The sequence below is a fragment of the Protomyctophum bolini genome (genome assembly GCF_963924005.1).
Source record: "Protomyctophum bolini genome assembly, chromosome: 3".
Taxonomy (NCBI): Eukaryota; Metazoa; Chordata; class Actinopteri; order Myctophiformes; family Myctophidae; genus Protomyctophum; species Protomyctophum bolini.
The window spans coordinates 36,713,896-36,732,604 of record NC_137864.1 but is presented as its reverse complement, the minus strand read 5'-3'; the positions used below and the strand labels follow the sequence as shown (position 1 = coordinate 36,732,604).

Below are 18,709 nucleotides of genomic sequence, written 5' to 3'. Positions count from 1 at the left end.
ACGGGGAAAAATGGAGTCACTGATTTTTCACTACAGTTACTATATATGTCCACAAGATGGAGCTATAGAAACGTGTGGAATTGAACATAATACATAACTAGGGATGTGATGTCAGGGCACTTTCAAGGATAATTGTCCAAATAAAAGACATGGCCACAACTAGGCATTTCAACCTCTTAAAGGGGCACTTTGATTAATTGAAAATGGTGGGCCCTATTGTAAACAAGTGTAATGCTTTATGGTGTCGTCCACTCACAGTTAACAGTTGTTGTATTGAGTTGTACTTGAAATGTACTGTAATTCTGCAAACTGTTAATAAATCAATCAATCAATCAATCAATCAATCAATCAATCAATCAACATTTTCAAACTTATCGTCATATAACTGGTCCATAGGCATAGGCCTACTCATTATAAGATGGCACAATGTCTGTCTCATTGGTTGGCATGGACAGTTCAGCTGCCTTCCAATGATGACATCATTGATGGGTTTCCAAGTAAGTTAATATACTTGTCTTCCTGGAATTATGTGACTGTTATAAAGATTTTTTAATTAAAAATAAATAAAACTTGTCTTCCTGGAAAGCAATTAGCATGCTGAAATAGAAGCCATGCCTTGTTCTTGCATAATACATGTAAAATAAATAAACAGTTTTGTCCTTTGGATAAAGGTGCTATAATGCCCCATTTTATGCTGCGTAATTGTCGAGAGTAATGGCTGTGCGCAATATCGAACAGTCAAAACTATTTAACAGAATAATTATGTCCTAGGTATATGAGTGCCTCATATTTGGTGTTGAAACGGACCTCCAGTTTCCGCCCCTGCCATTGGCTAGTCAAAAAGACCACATTCAGAGTTTTACAGTACTCTGAATGTACTCTATACTTTTCATTATTTGCAACAACTTTTAATAATATCTTCTATAAAGCATTTTTAGGGAAGGGTTGTCCACAACATGTTTAAGTCTAAAGGAATTATTCCAGTTCCTAATGAGTATTCAGACCTGCCTGCTGTGGATAACACTTATAGGATTTTACGTAAAGAAAATAATACATTTCCTGCCCAATGTCTTATGGGCAAACCTTAATAATCAGACACACACACACACACACACACACACACACACACACACACACACACACACACACACACACACACACACACAGGTACACGTACGCATACACACACAGTATGCACGTACACAGTCACACACCGTCACAGTCACACACACACACACACACACACACACACACACACACACACACACACACACACACACACCATATAATAATCCTTCTACCCTAATGGAAAGGGGGTACACAAGCACATGGCCGTTTTTCCATCCGCCTTCTCCTAACAAACCACTCCGTTAGCACACATATCTCTCCATGCACAAAAAATCCTGCATGCCACCCGAATCCATAATATGCACTACATTGCTTCCTCACTCACAACTGTCATATTTACTGTACAAATATAACTTTTGTCTGACACACTGTTATCACAAATTCCCCATTCACTGACACCTCCCCTTTTCACTGCACACACACACACACACACACACACGTGCGCACACACACACGCACACAGGGTGCAGCAGTATGCTACAGTACAGTATGGTACAGTACAGTATGGTACAGTACAGTACCGTACCGTACCGTACAGTCTACAGTGTGGTACAGTACTGTACAGTATGGTAACATCCAGTACTGTACAGTACGCTACAATACAGTATGGCACAGTATGGTACAGTACGGAACAGTATTATATAGCACAGTACAGTACAGTATGGTACAGTAAAGTATGCTACAGTACAGTATATGCTACAGTACGGTATGGTACAGTATTGTACAGCACAGCACAGTACAGTACAGCACAGTACGGTACAGTATGCTACAATATAGTACAGTACAGTACAGTACAGTACAGTACAGTACTGAATGGCACGGTACAGTACGATACAGTATACAGTACAGTACCGCACACAAATAGTCTGCCTGAACAAGTGGGCACCTTGGACAACTGGTCACCTGGATGAGTGGCCACCTGGACAACTGGTCACCTGGATGAGTGGCCACCTGGACAACTGGTCACCTGGATGAGTGGCCACCTGGACAACTGGCCACCTGGATGAGTGGCCACCTGGACAACTGGCCACCTGGATGAGTGGCCATCTGGATGAGTGGCCACCTGGATGAGTGGCCACCTGGACACCTGGACAACTGGCCACCTGGATGAGTGGTCACCTGGATGAGTGGCCACCAGGACAACTGGCCACCTGGATGAGTGGCCAACCTGGATGAGTGGCCACCTGGATGAGTGGCCACCTGGACACCTGGACAACTGGCCACCTGGATGAGTGGCCACAACCAGATATGTGCTCCATTAACTGTCTGACCTATTTGACCAGTCTGTTGAAGTGGATGTTGAAGTTGGACATGTTAGCGAACAAATGCATACCATTACCATGTTGTTTTGCTGTGTGGACTTTAATTATAGCCAAGAACTGCATGCATTATAATTAAGGGAATTGTATGTTGTTATTCCAAAATGGCAGTGTTAGAATAGTGACTGTTACAGTGAGAACATGAACCTTTAGGGAATAAAAGGAATGACGGATGAAGAGGTGGTAAGAGGAGAGGGGAAGAAGCAGGATGAAGGAAGTGTAGAGACGGAGGGATGAGATTGGAGGGGTTAGGAGTAGGGAGGAGGGGTGAAGGCTGAGGGGGGTGAGGGGAAGTGAAGATGATGACGATGGGCGGAGATAACTGTGAGACCGTTCCAACAGGGGGGCAGAGAACCATGAATATTCTGGAATCTGATCAGTAAATGACAGTAAAGAAAGGGGAAGAACGAGGTGGAGGAAGAAGGGACACAAATTACAATGCACGAATGACATATAGGTATAAATACACATCACTGAAGAGATTATAGAAAGGAGTTGTTATTAGAAGTGAACAGGTGAGCAAGGGAGAAGTTGCCATCAGACAGTTAAGTTAAGCAAGGAGAGGAGTTGTTAAAACAAGTAAGTTGATGAGCAATCGAGGAGTTCTCAATAGTTACCATAGTAAGGGGAGGAATTGTTATCAGGTGAGTTGATGAGAAAGGAAGTTATGTTGTTGAGAGAGTAAAGGAATAGAGTGGTAACAAAGATGTTAAACTTTTTTATAGTCATTCCTGACCTTTTAGTTTTTTCCAACACAATTAGTTGAAATGATGAGTGAAATCAGATGAAAAAATAAACATCTAACCTACTTTCACTAATGCACTAAATCTGTGACATACATACAGTAACACATCACAATATGTTGTGTCCACTACAGAGCTGCAGTAAAATAATCCTGTTTGGTCAGCTGAGAGACAGTGGAGTAAGCACATGTAAAGCTTCATGCTATCCGGCATTGTGTAACTGTGTCCACTGTGTCGTTCAACTTTATAAGGTAGGCCTACACACTACACACAGACATTCATCTCATTTGTGAGAGATTTTAAGTTTAAATTTGTATTGTCCCTTAAATGCAGCCTGTTAAGTTTTGTCTCAATATACATTACACATTTGCCTGAATGTTCTTGGGCCTACATTTCAACCACTGACAGATGGTTGACAGTATGTCATTCACAAACTAAAAGATAAAATATATTTTTTCATGACATGCATTATAGCCTACTTAGGACGGGCATTTGCTTGAGTGACAGCTGCAAAATGCCGGGGCCAGTTCATTTCATTTCATTTTGTCTTGACGACAAGTGACAGAGCGACAGCCCTTGGTGTTGTGCTGAAGTCTGCCATTTTACAAACTGCTGTGACAGCCCTATGCCTCTCAATTGTTGTCTCCCTTAATTGCTTCTGTGGTATAATAGAGCTGTCATCAGCATCATCCACCAGTACTTTCTCTATAAAGCTAAAGCCCAATTCATACCTTGAGCATAAATTTGCTATACGGTAGTTTATCACACTCCAGTCTTTATGCGCATACCGACAGGGAATGTCAAATGTGGCTTTTAGAATATCCTTGATTGAACAGATTATGCCTGTTTGACCTATATCTGTTGAGGCTTTGTTTGAAGTATTCTCTTGACATTTGCTTGGATTAAATTTTTGTATTTTGTTTTTTAGAAAGCTTCTTTGTGTTGACCTTTTTTTTAGCTTTTTTTTTCAATGAGTAACAACGTGCAACAAAATGTAGGCATTACTCTGTTTTGTTTCCATAGTGAGTTGACTTCCTGGTGACTCTTTCTGGGTGCTGGTATTTAAGAGGACACATGGGGAAATGACGTCGACTGTTTAGTTCCCTGGATATTATTAGTAACAGACTAACTTTCCTTTGAAAATGTTTCTTGGTTTTCTGTCACGTTGCATGCAGCCTCTCTTCTGAGACAAAATACAGAGCAGGTGCCTTGCACACATACAAACACAATGAAAGATGTGCACACACGCACGCACGCACGCACGCACACAATCAGCACCACCTCTCCACTCTCTGTCTATGCCCATGCCCTCTGACTGCGACAGCTGTATCCACTCAATACAATGGAGAGAGAGAGAATGAGAGAGAGAGGTTTACGTAGTTATGGGCACATGCACACTGAAGAGAGACTATTAGTGGGGGAGGTAGGGTAGAGAGTTGAGACCCTTCGTCCCCTGATTCTCTCTCTCCCCCCTCTGTATATTTCTCCACCCCTCTCTCTTTTTCTCCCCACCCCTCTCTCCTTTTCATTCCATTAGGTCCTTATATGACAGAGCCACAGAGCATCTTCTACACCAGAGAGGAACAGAGCGACAGCAGAAGTGATGGAAGTAGTGAGAAAATAAAACTGCGACCACTGAGCATCACCTCCTCCAGAGAACCAGAGGGTGAGAGAGCGCAAGAGATAGAGAGAGACGGAAAAGAACAACGGAGAACAAGTTTTGGATGCATGGACAAAGATAGTCTGAGCAGGGGAACAAAAGAGCATGTAAGAGAGAGAGGGAGTTTGAGAGAGTGAGAGGGGGAGACAGACAGGGGTTGTCGTGTGACGGGTTTGGGGGGACTGGGGACTTTTTTTTCTTTTCAAGGGGAGTCACGGTCAATCGCACTGGCCGTCAGCACTGTGGTCCGCTCCTGTCCTCTCTCTTCTTCCACTTCTTCTTCTCACCATCCCTTGCTCTCCAGCTCTCGCCGTGGGGTCTCAACTCTCCGTCTCGCTCCCCCCCTCCCTCACTCCCTACCTCCCTCGCACCCTGCTGGGAGCCTCCGAGCTGCTGCGGCGACGGAGGATGTCTCGCAGGGAGTCTCCTTCACCGCCAATGGAAGTGCAAGGAGTGTGCGGGGAGATGGGGGAAGAGCGGCCGGAGAAGGGGGAGCAACTGTCGGACGGTGAGCAGGGCGTCCTCCAGGACACCTGGGGGCACATCTGCGAGAACTGCGAGGATGTTGCGGACGAGCAGCCGGTGTGCGCCGAGCCTCTGTCAGACAGTGAGCGCTACATCATCCAGGACACATGGGGGCGTGTCTATGAGAACTGCGAGGGCGAAGGTGTGGGCGTGACCGTGCTCATAAGGTGAGTCGCACAATCAACTCGAACCTGGCACGTAAATCCAGCTAAAGGCTGGCAGGGGACAAGCACACGTGCACGTTAAATGTCGTGTGTCCCCCTTTTTTCCTTCGGATACGGGCGTCTTTTTTACGGTTTTATAAAGCTGACGTCATCATTCTTTTTTTTATCCAAAAACGAAGTGACCGCGATAATCAAATGCATTCTCCTTTCGTGGACGTCAACATTGATTGACTCGGATACAGAAATAGCAGGATCTGCCCTAGTGGGAACGGGATACGGTGTTCGTTACTCCTGAATAACTTTTTGGGGGGGGGGGGGGGGGGGGCATGATTCAAACATTCGCTATTTGGGGAAATTTCAAGTGTGGTTGCACCTGAAGAAGAAACAGTGTGGTCTCGAGTAGCTTGAGTAGGTAAGTACAGTATGATGATGATGTATTGACCCATACATGACATCACAGGGGGCGGAATGATGAATAACAAACCTTAATTTGTGGTTCCTCTAAATAAAGTCAGACTATTACCAGTAAGACGCCTGAGGGCGAGAAGCGAAAGTCTGTTTGCTACTATTATTTATGCCATATGGCCTATATACACTAGTACTATTAATTATAATGAATTTCACAATTAATTTATTTCAAACAGGGTTGCAAAGTGCTTTACAGCAGTGCATATTCAGTGAAATATACTGTATATGCACGTGCGCGAGTGTGTACTATGTGTGAATATACACATGAGCATGTAACACGTTATCAGTTTGACTGGTGTTACTGTACTGACAAAGTGTGTTCAGGGCCACAGCATTGACTGGGCTATTGCATGGGTGAAATAGTCATCCCCCTCAAAAGTTATTAGTCTCTCTCTCTCTCTCTCTCTCTCTCTCTCTCATGGTAGCACTACAACAACCCTCTGGCCAATAAGTCTTCAACCGTAGGTTGTACAATGAAAATATTTCTCCCCTGGATTGTTAAATCCTCACTCTGCCATATTACATTTTCAGTCATTTAGCATTTTCTTCAAAACACTTTTTTGCTACAACTCCTACAGAGTTTGTCCAAAACTCACACAAATCGGTGCACATTATCTCTGGGGTGAGGGGTCATGTGATCAACGATGTATGAGTTGGCCCTGTGCTGGCCCTGTGCAGGCAACCCGGCCTGGTGGAGACTTGTGATCCGAGGAACACACTTTTGTAGTTCGCTCAGCTTTTGGGTTTATACTTTCCAGTGTGTCAGACTTTATTTTTGTTGTCTTATCATTTGGTTTAGTCGTAGGTTTTCTGCCAGTTGGCTCTGCTTGTGTTTGTTCATTATAATGGAGGGTGTCTGGGTAACATTCTCTTTGATAATATCACATCAAACAATGGATGTAATTTTGTGATCATTTCATTTTTCAGGTTCTTGGTTGGCAAGTGGACAGACCTCTCTCTCGCTCGCACGCACGCACGCACACACGCTCTCTCTCTCGCTCGCACGCACGCACGTACGCACGCACACACACACAGCAGGCAAGGAACATTCAACATCATTAAGATGCTGGAACATTTCAAGGTCCATCTCTACTTGGACTGAAAATGTCACAATGTCCAGATTGTCACATTTTAATCGCTTCATACATTTCTTATTCTTAATTTTCTTTTATCCATATAGAAGACATTTATATGCCCTCATACATTTTCATCTTTGGTATTAAATACTAATTCACAATATAAAAGCAGTGGGCACCTTTATAAAGATACTAAAGATCCCAAATTTGAAATGGTTAGAGGAACAGAAAGTATAACCAGAAACAACTTGTATACCAGGACAAGAAACAACAACAGAAATATATTGTGCTGAAGACAAAAATGTATCTGAAATGTATGTCAGTTTGTCAGTTGTGTTTATATAAATGTTTAGTCCAGTAATAATGTAATTGAAAAAAATAAACTCAGCTGATTTTGTATGTTCAATATATCCTGAATAACAGAAAAAGAAAGTTGCCTGTAATTGTCTGAGGGGAAGTTTAGAAAATGGCCTGTACAGTATGGCCACCATAGACATCCTATATAAGGCAAATATTTTCTAGATTTCCTTTTTCTTTAAGTAGCATGTGACATATCATATGACATATCTGAATCATTAGTTTTGCATAAAAACACTCATTGGGCTAAATTTGGCCATAGCCACTTTTGTGATGGACATTTTTAGCCCAATGAGTGTTTTTATGCAAAACTAATGCTTGGAATGGATCCAGAATCATGAAAACTCTCTAGTTTGATATGTCACATGCTACTTAAAGCAAAAGGAAATCTAGAAATCTATCTTGCCTTAGGGTGTAAAAAACGTGTACATCACCAAGAGGGGGGCGGCGTCTGAAAAGCTAGCGGCGCCATTCTTGTGGGCTTTAAACTCTAGCCCACATCACTCAGAATAGAGTGACGGTGGTATGTTTTTGTAAATATTGAGCTCGTTCTTGGCGACAACATAGTGAACCAACACCAGGTTCAAAATTGGCCTTATGGTGGCGCTATAACCCGGCCCGATTCACGTTTTGGCCTATAACTTTTAAACTGCATTATTAACTTCCCATATAGGCCACATCCATTTCCACCATTTTGTGTTTTCTTCAAAACACACACTGCTACTACTTCTCGATTTATCCAAAACTCACACAAATATAATATTCTCATATTCCACTCTGATTGGCTACAATCAGAGTCCCATTTTCCTATTAATGCCACAAATCACTCGAACCTACGTGCACTCATTTGGGCGGGAACCCCTATTGGTATCTTACCCCCTCAGGCCGGGCACCCACATTTGGGTTCTGTACAGTATGTACAGTATTCAAAAATGTAATTTTTTTGATGCCGCTATATAAATATTTGAAATTTTTCAGAAACCTTAGGTCAGGATTTAGAGGCGTTTTTAGAATCGGCCTTAGGCCTAAATGGGTTAATAACACATTGAGGGGCTTCTAAAGCAGAGCCAAAAGCAATTTCACTTTCACAAAAGGAGGGCACCAGAAATGCGTTGTTTTTCCATTATGTGACAATGACCTTAAACAGGGTTTTCATACTGTACTGTTTTCCTGCGATTAATACATTTTTCTTACAAAAAATACAAGTAGAGCCTCCAAATTAGCCCCAGATTGTAATTGAATATTCACCGGCCTCTAGAGTGCACCTCCAAAAGCGCTTTCACTTTTGCCCATATATCTCATACTGTAAACTATTTCCTCAAGCAGAGAGACAGCCTCCATGCATGAAGCCATGGTCTGTTGCAGCCCAATTACAGATGACACTTTTGGCTTTTTCATTTCATGTTCTTAAATACCTAGATCAGAGAGGAGAGAGTGTAAAACCTCTGATCTCTTCACTGTCCACATAAAAATTCACTCTATTCCACAAGAAAATGCCCTGAAGGGCCCGTTTAAAATTGACAGTTTTTGTAGCCATGGCGACTGAAGTGACTGAAACTACGTGACTAACATTTCAGGGTGATGAAAATGAGTAAGGGAGGATATATACTGTAAGGTGCAAAGAGCATTCTTCTCTTTGTGTTTGTGTGCATGCATGTGTGTGCGTAGTGCGTACATGAGTTTGTGTTCTTGTGTGCTTGCGTGAATGACAGCAACAAGCTTTGGCAGTTCAGTGTGTCTCTCTCTCCCCCACTGGCTGGCCCTTCTTCTCTTTTTGGTTTCTTGCACATCTCTCCCACCCCCCGCTCTAATTTGTTTCTACCGTCTCCCTCAATGAAAAGCAACATGGCCTGCCCGATCTGCCGCCTGTCTGTCCAAATATTTAAAGTGCATATACAGTTTATCGTGGATTATGTACTTCTTGAACAATTACCTGTCATGCACAACATACGACCAGTTGTGTCATTAAGTGTCAACAATCATGTAATTGTAATAGGCTACTTACTACATACGGAAAGATGATACGTGATACAGTGTGATGGAACAGAGTTGCAGGTAATTGCCGCTATTAAAACTATAACTAAATGACCTAACTGTGTCTAAGAAGATGATAATCCTTCCATGACTGGGGTTCTTGTGTGTACAGATTTGCATGTCTCTGTCCGTCTGCTTGGATACATGGAGAGAATATACAGTGACAAAAGCCTCAAAGCTCTGACGTTCTCCCCAATGCATACTAATGCAATTGCACCCCCACCCCCCTGTCCCTCTGGCCCCGGCATTTAACAGTACAGTGACACTGTCAACTTTGTATGAGCAATCAATTGTAATAGAATTAGGGTAGGATTAAAAGAAGACACCATCTTTGGTGACATGTGGTGGGTATTTATTTAAAGTGTGCATTCAAGAGTCCTGAAAAGAGATGAGCCATGTTCAGGCATACTTGCTCATATCCCTGTGCCTAATGGAAAAATGTAACCTTCAGAATTCAGTGGAGTAGAATCCACCTCCCTATAAAAGGTCCTTCAAGTCTAATTAAAATCTGATTAATAAACCCCACTAAACAGCACTGCTCTGGCTTTGATGAGTCAATTTAAATGCAAAGACAGGTGCAGAAGTGTGCTCAGCAAAGTCTGAGATGCCAAACGCGGTCACATCTCGCACAGGAATCAAATGTCTCCCAGCATGTCGATTCATGGCAGTTAACATGCATGTAGTATGTAGAACAAACTGCCGCTTTCTACATTATCACTAATCAGGGACCTGTGAAGCTGTAATAACCAAAACATTGTTTTCCCCCTGCCTATATGCGAATAGCAGCCCGTACCCCTAGAGTACACAATGCTGGGCGTCTTCCCAACTGTTTCTATCACCTCTGAGTGTCATCTATATTTATCACGTACTTATATTGTAAGTTACCAGAAAAGTAAAAATGTCTTAGACAAAAGAGCAGTTGAGACGAACCAAGTTCTACTAATTATCCAAAATGTACAAATACAATATCACTAATATCACTGCGTAGATATTAGTCTGGAACTTTGGTCTGGAAGATATTTCCGAGGGGCGGTTACCAACATCAGAGCATAAAAGTCTCACTTTGAATAGTGGGCTCTGATTGGACACCCACAACTCTGGGGTGAGCGAAATGTAATTCAATTTCAAACTGAGCAGTGCCAGATTCGTCTGGTTTCCAGGCTAGAGTCGCCGTGCCAAACATTGCAAAACAAAGATGCACTTAGCAGTGTGTGTCAAGTGGACCTACAGCCTATTAAATAGCCTGTTAATATTGCTTTTGCTCCAGTTATATAATCAATTATTTTACAAACGATCCTTGGGAACTATAACTATAGCACAAGCAGAGCTACGCCGTGAGCTTCTGTGGTTTTACGATTAAGTGTCTTATCTGCATGGGACAACTATTATCTGGTTTATAATTCCTGTCACAAAAGAAATGACTGAATAACGACAGCTGGGGATGCTGAGCAAAGAGCACTGCAGGCGAAATAGGGCTTCTGTTAGGCTGCCTGCATGTCACAGGATCTGGGGACGTACACAGTGTAGGCCTGCCCAGGGCAAACTCACACAGGGGAGGAACTAGACTGGCATAGCCAGTCAGCTGGGTGCACTAGGGCAAGAGGACTAACGAGTGAATTTGGGTCATGAAAATTAGGTGAATGTTGGTGCACGTGGACACACACACACTCTGTATGTTTGGGATCATGCCTAAATATGTCTTTTGTAAATAGATATTGTATCATCATTGAGAAGACTAGTGCTGTGCCCGTTTCGGGCCTCAGCTTTCTTTTTCGAGAACTGCTCATCCTATCATCTTTCTCACTCAACACCAGTGCGCTACCTCAGCAATACACCTTCTAAGTTTGATGTTGATTGGATGACCTGTTCTCGACATACAGTATGGCCAGTATGTGAAGGACATACAGTAGGCTACCTGTACATACCTAGAATTTATAGAAAAAATGCTTGCCATGCATGGCATCCATTTCTTCATTGGTGAGCTCTGTGAGCCTTGTTGAGCATGTTGAAACATTGTTGTGGCCTTGACAGACACGCTACTCAAAACAAACATTAAAGGTCCATGGACTTGGCTGCCACATGACGTCACGAGTGAAAGCCAGAAGTTGGAGGGGCTCAAAAACAGCTTTGAGTTCACTCAGGGTCCGGAAACACGGGTATTCGACTATCCGTCATTGTCTTCATTAACCTATTAAGACCTGAGGCCCATTCTAAAATCACACCTGTGTGAAGTGAGAGGTGCAACTGTACCGTGTGGGGGTCCCCGCAACATCCAGATCCCCAATTCCAGCGAGCCGCCCCGCGTCTGAAACCGTCGAGAAATGACAGCGTTACAGTGTGGGGGTCCCCGGGGGGTCCCCGGAACATCCAGACCCAGGGACAGACATACTATACATATACATACATATAACACATTGCTACGTAATGGAGTGATTAGGCACCGCTCCAAAATGTCTTCTAAATGCTAATGTTGTTCAAACTTGTTGATACTAATAATGTCAAGGACTCCCAAAACATTATTTGACCGTGGTAATATAACCCATGGTAACCCATCTCAAAATATTGAGATGGGTTACCATGGGTTATATTGAGAAGAAAAGTTTTGAGTATTATTTTCTTTTAATAGCAGATCCACAAGCTCACAGGAGGGCACAAAGTGCCACTTTCGTTGGCTGCTCGCTGTGGAAACAGATAGTCGGATACCAATAGTAACCAGAATGCTCGATTTAAAACACACTCGCCCTCATTTATTTCCACTGACCTGACGCTGAACGCTCGTTGGGGCGGTTCTTTTATCCTTGTATTTGTTTTACTGAGAATATAATAAGTTTAGGGTTAGGCATAGTTTTCCTGGGGTTAAGTTTAGGAATAGGGTTAGGTTGTGGCACCGTTTTACTGTGGTTAAGGTTAGGAATAAGCTTAGGTTTTAACCATTTAAGCAGTTTACTTTACGAATACCAGGCTGAGTGGTTCCGCCATCTGTATGCCCGGGGTGACTGTGTTTTGAGGCAAGCGTTCCTGTATCCATACCAATTGGCAGAGAATCATGAATCATCACATCCTTGTCAACATGCGAGGAAGCAATATCCCCATTAATACTGGAAGACACAACACAGTATGTACAAGTTGTTATCCAGTCAAATGGAACCCCTAATAGTACTGCAGGATGTGCAGGGTTAAGATTTATATTTAAGACTTAAGTAATTAGTCTGTCTTCTCAGCATAGATTTTGTTTTTGGTAGTCTCAAAGTTTCACCTCCTACGTAAACCCATGTTTTTTCACAAAGAATGTAAACACTTCAGTGGAAAACTCAGATTCAGAGAATAAGAGAGTAGTGCTCACTGCTCAGGGCATAGTTGTGCATCTAATGCCATTCCGTTGGTTGTGTTTTGTAAATATGCTGCAGGTCACATATTGTAATGAACTTTTTTATTGATTTATTAGATGGCCCATAAAATAAGTAGCCTAACTATATTCACATTTGCATACAACATTTTTTTAATCTAGCTATTCTCAGTAGATGAACATCATATGTCTTAACAGACCGCTGGCGAGCATTGTAGCAACTATACAATGTAGCCTGACGACGGCCTTGCTGCATGTCACTCCCCATCTCTCTCTCTCTCTCTCTCACTCTCTCTCTCTCCCCATTTCCTGCATCCTACTGTCCTATATTCATAATAAAGGCATAAAAATCCCCAAATATATCTTAAAATATATACAGTATATCATCTCCTTCGTTCCTCATCTTCCCTCCATGCTGTAAGAGACGTTAACAGGTACGGTCGCCACAAATCACAGTCGCCATGGAATGTTTGAAAAGCCCACCCGAGCGGTAGCCCCACCAAAGGCCCGGCCCAGTCGCCTCAGAGAGTCAGTCCAGTCGCCCAGAGGTTCGCTAAGAGACGCATACTGACTGGTAAAGCTGTATCATCCAATGAATTGTAAATGTTGTATTCCCTTCCTTTACCGCCCAGGTTTTTTGTGAACTTTCCATCGGCCAAGCAGTACTTCAGCCAGTTCCAGGAGATGGAGGACCCAGAGAAGATGGAACGGAACAGCCAGCTGAGATACCATGCCCGCAGGGTGATGAGCGCCATCAACACCGTGGTGGAGAACATCCACGACCAAGAGAAAGTGTCCTCTGTGTTGGCCTTGGTGGGAAATGTCCATGCTCTCAAGCACAAGGTGGAGCCCATATACTTCAAGGTCAGTGGTGTAAAGTAATTAAGTACATCATGTACTCAAGTAGCGTACTTAGTGCAATTTTGAGGGATTTGTACTTGAGTATTTCCAATTTACAACACTTTTACTTCTACTCCACTACATCTCCGATCCAAATATTGTACTTTTTACTTCACTACATTATTTGAAAACTTTAGAAGTTATAGATTTCGATTATTATTACAAAATATACATTAAGCACTTCAGCCCTATATACATTTCGGCCATTTGAAAATAGCCGATCTACAAGCTCACAACGTGATGCATACTTCTTGGTGGGAAACGCATATACTTCTATTTAAGTACAAAATATGAGTCCAACATTCTGTATTTCTATTTACTTGCATAGTGGGGAAACTTTCGTGTTGTCATAATTGTGCATTTACCTTGCAAACGTATGTAATTTAATTAGTTCATGAATCAATCAACTAATCAATATTTGATATGGTCTTTTGTCAGGTGTGTGCTGTGAACAAAACACAAATAACTCATAGCCAGACATTCAACGTAAAAAAACGTTGACCCCTTCAGAATGAGCCAAGAAGGAACAAGGAATCCTGACAAATTATAAATGCCAAGGTTAATAAAAGACTTTGATGTAAAAATGTCCCATACTGTTGGGCATTGGGAATTTTTACCCGGCTATATTGCTGTCTTTGTGTTGTATTGAAATCAAGTTGATAATGTGATATATGAGTTAACCAGCTTTTTAATTTTCATATTTTATGTGATTTCAATTATATAAAACAAATTATTCTCAGAGGCCGAGGCGAGGTGACTTCTCCAGTGCTTGATGTACCGTAGCCGCAGTGGGTTGTAGCTATAACATGAAAATGATGCAGCCATACAATAACACTGAACAGCAAACTTTACCTTACTTGCTCCCATGTTTGAATTTATTTCTCTCTGCTACTCAGCCTATATCACTTTAAGCTTCTTTCTGTATGTGTTGACATGAGTATAACGTGTGCAGTACTGGTTGACAATGACATTATACAGTATATTTATATTTTTGTGGTCTTTCAACTAGCTACCCATCGTGTTAATTGTACTTACCACCGTCCCCATCTTAACGATTCCCTTCTCCCTCTCCCAGATCCTGAGCGGGGTGATGCTGGAAGTGTTTGCGGAGGATTTCCCAGAATGCTTCACAACAGACGTCCAAATCATCTGGAGCAAGCTGATGGGTGCAATCTACTGTCATGTGACAGGGGCTTACACTGAGGCAGGCTGGGCCCAGGTCCACAGTTCAGCTGTGTGAGAGAAGGAAAGGTGTGGCTTTAGTGGACTTTCTGAATTGGGAATAGATCGAGTAAAAGGGGTTTTCCTGAATGATGTGTGCGAAAGAATAGAGACGTCAAAAAGATTTGTACGAGGACTTTATGAAATTGAGAAGTGTTAACAATAATGAGTGTCTTAGGTCATTTCTGTATAAAAAAGAAAAAAAGAAAAGAAACAACAGTGAAAGAAGGCACGTGCTTAGTTTAGACTAAACTAAATGCCAAAAAATTGAGATTTTTATAGAGGAAAATAAATGTAACCCGGCCGGGGCCATATGCATGAAAGTTTGCATAGCTGCTGAACAGTGCCACTTTAGGTCAACCAGCGGTATTGCAGCTGTTCATACGACAGACAGACCATCACTTAAATATCAGAATACTGTTAAAATTCCAAACATGCCCCGCTTTAATTACTTCAGTCTATATATTTAGCTTAATGACTATATAAAATTATATTCTTATGTCCAATGTATTTAGTTCATAAAGTTAACATAACTATAACTACATGCATTTGAAATTAAATAAAATTTTAACTTTTCAGGATTCCCATTCAAAAATAGCTGATCTTTGCTACGAGTAATATGCTATGTGACCCTCGGGAGTGAGTGTGGAAATATAGTGGCCCTCTCCATCATCAAAGTTGCCCACCCCTGATCTAGGGCCTGCCCTAGGGAGACAGGCAGCGATGCCCAAATGTTGTTTTGTTATTTTGAGAAATGTATTATCCCATTCATTCCGGAAGGAGGGAAAGTGCATTAAACCGAAGATATATTTCCTGTAGCCTAAACATACGGAATGGGCAATAAAGCATTCTTATCTGATCGTGAGCAGAAGGCACCAGTTTAAAATACACAAACGTTAAAGTTGCTCTGAAGCTTTACTGGACTTGTCAGCACTGACAAGTCTGTGTTCTAACAACTAAGTCCAACAACTGCATAATCTCACATCATGACACCTTCCACCAGAATATATAGATTATGTGGAGCGGTACCCACCTTTGCACATCGTTTCCTTCTCATACATACAGATCTTTCTGCAGATTTGAGATCATTTTCATATGTACACACTTCATACATAATTATTTATGGTCCCAGGAGGTGAGGTGTCTTCTGGTTGATGTTGTAGATTAAGAAGTAATATTCAACAGCCTCAGCTATAACAGGACCATATGGGACTGTTGACTGTTAATAGATTATATTTGTGTTCTGTAGCTTCTATTCACCCCTTCTCTCTCGATTGATGCATTGTGCTCTTGCAGTCCTGTTTATCCTTACTGAGGTGTTGTTTGTATAGATGTACATTGAGCAAGTGTGCATACTCGTCTACCTTTGTTTACAATTTGACTCATTGATGTGTTGAAGAGGGTCAGTTGAAACACTTACAAAACCACACTTTGGCCAAAGTTCCACTGGTCTCGAACTCACAAAAGGAGATGCTTACATTTCTTGCCAACTGCTAACCCTCCATAAACAATCATGACATGTATTGTGCAAATGTGATAGGATGCAGCAATTGGAGAGAGCACATACCTGGAATACAATACACACATACACACGCCTTAAGACCTCCCCTATGTTAATATTTACAGGACTGCCAGTTGGTTTACAATTCCAAAGCCCCATCAGAGAGACATGATGCATTAAACACTCTATTAAGGGTTTATGAAACTCACTCTAGAGGCCTCTGGAAAAACATGGCAGCTTTTGAACTTTCAGTATGTCCTTCAGACTTTGGAATCTTAAGACAAGGAATTTGCCCCAAGTAATATGAAATACACAATCTAGCATGTGAGCTCTCAGCTCTGAGACAGTTAGGGTAGTTAATATGTTAGGATGTAAGAAGGGAAAATGTCTTTGTAGACAGCTGAATATATATTATTTTCCTTTACTCCTTTATTACTGCCCTATTTATTATTATATTATTCTAATTGTTTACAAGGGAGATGCAAATTGCCATTGCCATTCATCCCTCTTAAAATTGCCCCCTGCACATGCTGGCTATAAAATTATCTTACAGACTTCCCACAAATTCCGCTATTGATAGTCACTTGGGACAGAGTGTGCTGTTGTGTAAGGTCCTCAGATCCAAGTAACTCTCCATTCAACTCCCAAAGATAGACCGCAAATCTGTTTAGGATGGACATTAAGTCAATGTGCTCTGTGCGTCTGCTCTGATGATGTCCAGGACCTCCCTTCTGGTCCCCCTCAGCGACGGCATCTGGCACTAATGAGGCAGTATAAATCTCCTCTTCATCTATTCTAGTTATTCATACAGTATACTATATTTATACTTCACCGGTCACAGAAAATAGCAGATGACCCATTGTATCAAATACATTATAAATAAGCCATAAGCCCATAGCATCCAGAATGTCTCTTATAAGAATGCTTCATTGAAAGCCAAAACAATTATGGCGGTAAACAGACTGGTGTCTGTAAAATATGTCACCTTTAAAAAAAAAAAAAAATGTTGCACTACAGTATTTCAAGGAGTTGAAGGAATAGGTTTTGCAAAATATTATGTAAAGAATTAGTGGTAAACAATCATTATTTTTCAGTAAGGACAACCGCAGGTATATCTGGTCTAAAAAAGTTGTGTTAATATGCATTATATGAGTTCATTGGTGTACACTCCAGGTTTCAGTTCAATTTGAGACTAAATAAGATGGAGTCCTAATACCATGTCCCTATACTAGTGATGAGCCCAACAATAAGGCTATACTGAACAAGTCAAACCTTGAAACAAACTCCAAATACTGTAGGTGGCTGTGGAGGCAGGGAAAGGAAGTACCTCAAACAATATTATTGTTGGTCGACTCGACTCATCAGTCACTCATTTGGCAAACAAATGCTTTGACAAACATCATAGGCCTTTTTGTCCCCTAAGTCGCAAAGTCCTGCATCTGCTCAGTTGTGAGGTCACCGTCTGCCTGCCAGCACAATACTCCATTGAAAGATGTTTCCTCCAACAGGACCTGCGGACACAAAAATACACAATATAAATGCACACACACACACAAACGCACACATGCATAACTATGTGCAGACACCTAATCAAAGTCGCAATTTCTGTCAATTAGTCTATCTCACGCACGCACAGACGCATGCACGCATGCACACACACACACACACACACACACACACACACACACACACACACACACACACACACACACACACACACACACACACACACACACACACACACACACACACACACACACACACACACACACACACACACACACACACACCCTTCCATTAATTTTGCTTGGGAGAAGGCCATGCTCTTGCATGACAAGTGTGCCACACTGAGCATTTACCCAATATAATTGTATTAATTTTAAACTGAACCTTTTAGAGACTCTCCTTGTGTGCTTATGATCACATTCAACAAATAAGGGCATCATAGTGTACCGGTATGTGGAAGTGGAACAACGTGCTTTAGTTTTGAAATGTTTTTTTGTTACGTTTGAAAGTCAATACCTTATATTTTTATATATTACAAATCTATAACGATTATGTGTATGTATTGAATACTGTACTGTATATGATTATGTAATTGAATATTGCATACAAGTAGTTTATTGGAGGGAGAAGTGGGTTTGTGTTTTGAGCATATTTAACAGCCTACCACAGACTTGTACATTTGCAGATCTGGTGAAAACAAAACATGATTATATCAATAAATGTATCTGTAATTTGATACTGTATTTCTAATAGACTGATTA

General features: G+C 41.7%; 1 protein-coding gene across 1 annotated transcript; it reads left to right on the top strand.

Moving 5' to 3' along the window:
• Positions 1-4,735: 4,735 nt before the first annotated feature.
• On the top strand, positions 4,736-15,981 carry cygb2 (cytoglobin 2; the record flags this gene model as incomplete). Its single annotated transcript, XM_080759006.1, has 4 exons — positions 4,736-4,856; positions 5,155-5,542; positions 13,453-13,684; positions 14,796-15,981. 4 exons carry the CDS (start codon positions 4,736-4,738, stop codon positions 14,958-14,960), a joined length of 906 nt encoding a protein of 301 aa, XP_080615132.1. The 3' UTR covers positions 14,961-15,981.
• Between the last annotated feature and the right edge of the window lie 2,728 nt (positions 15,982-18,709).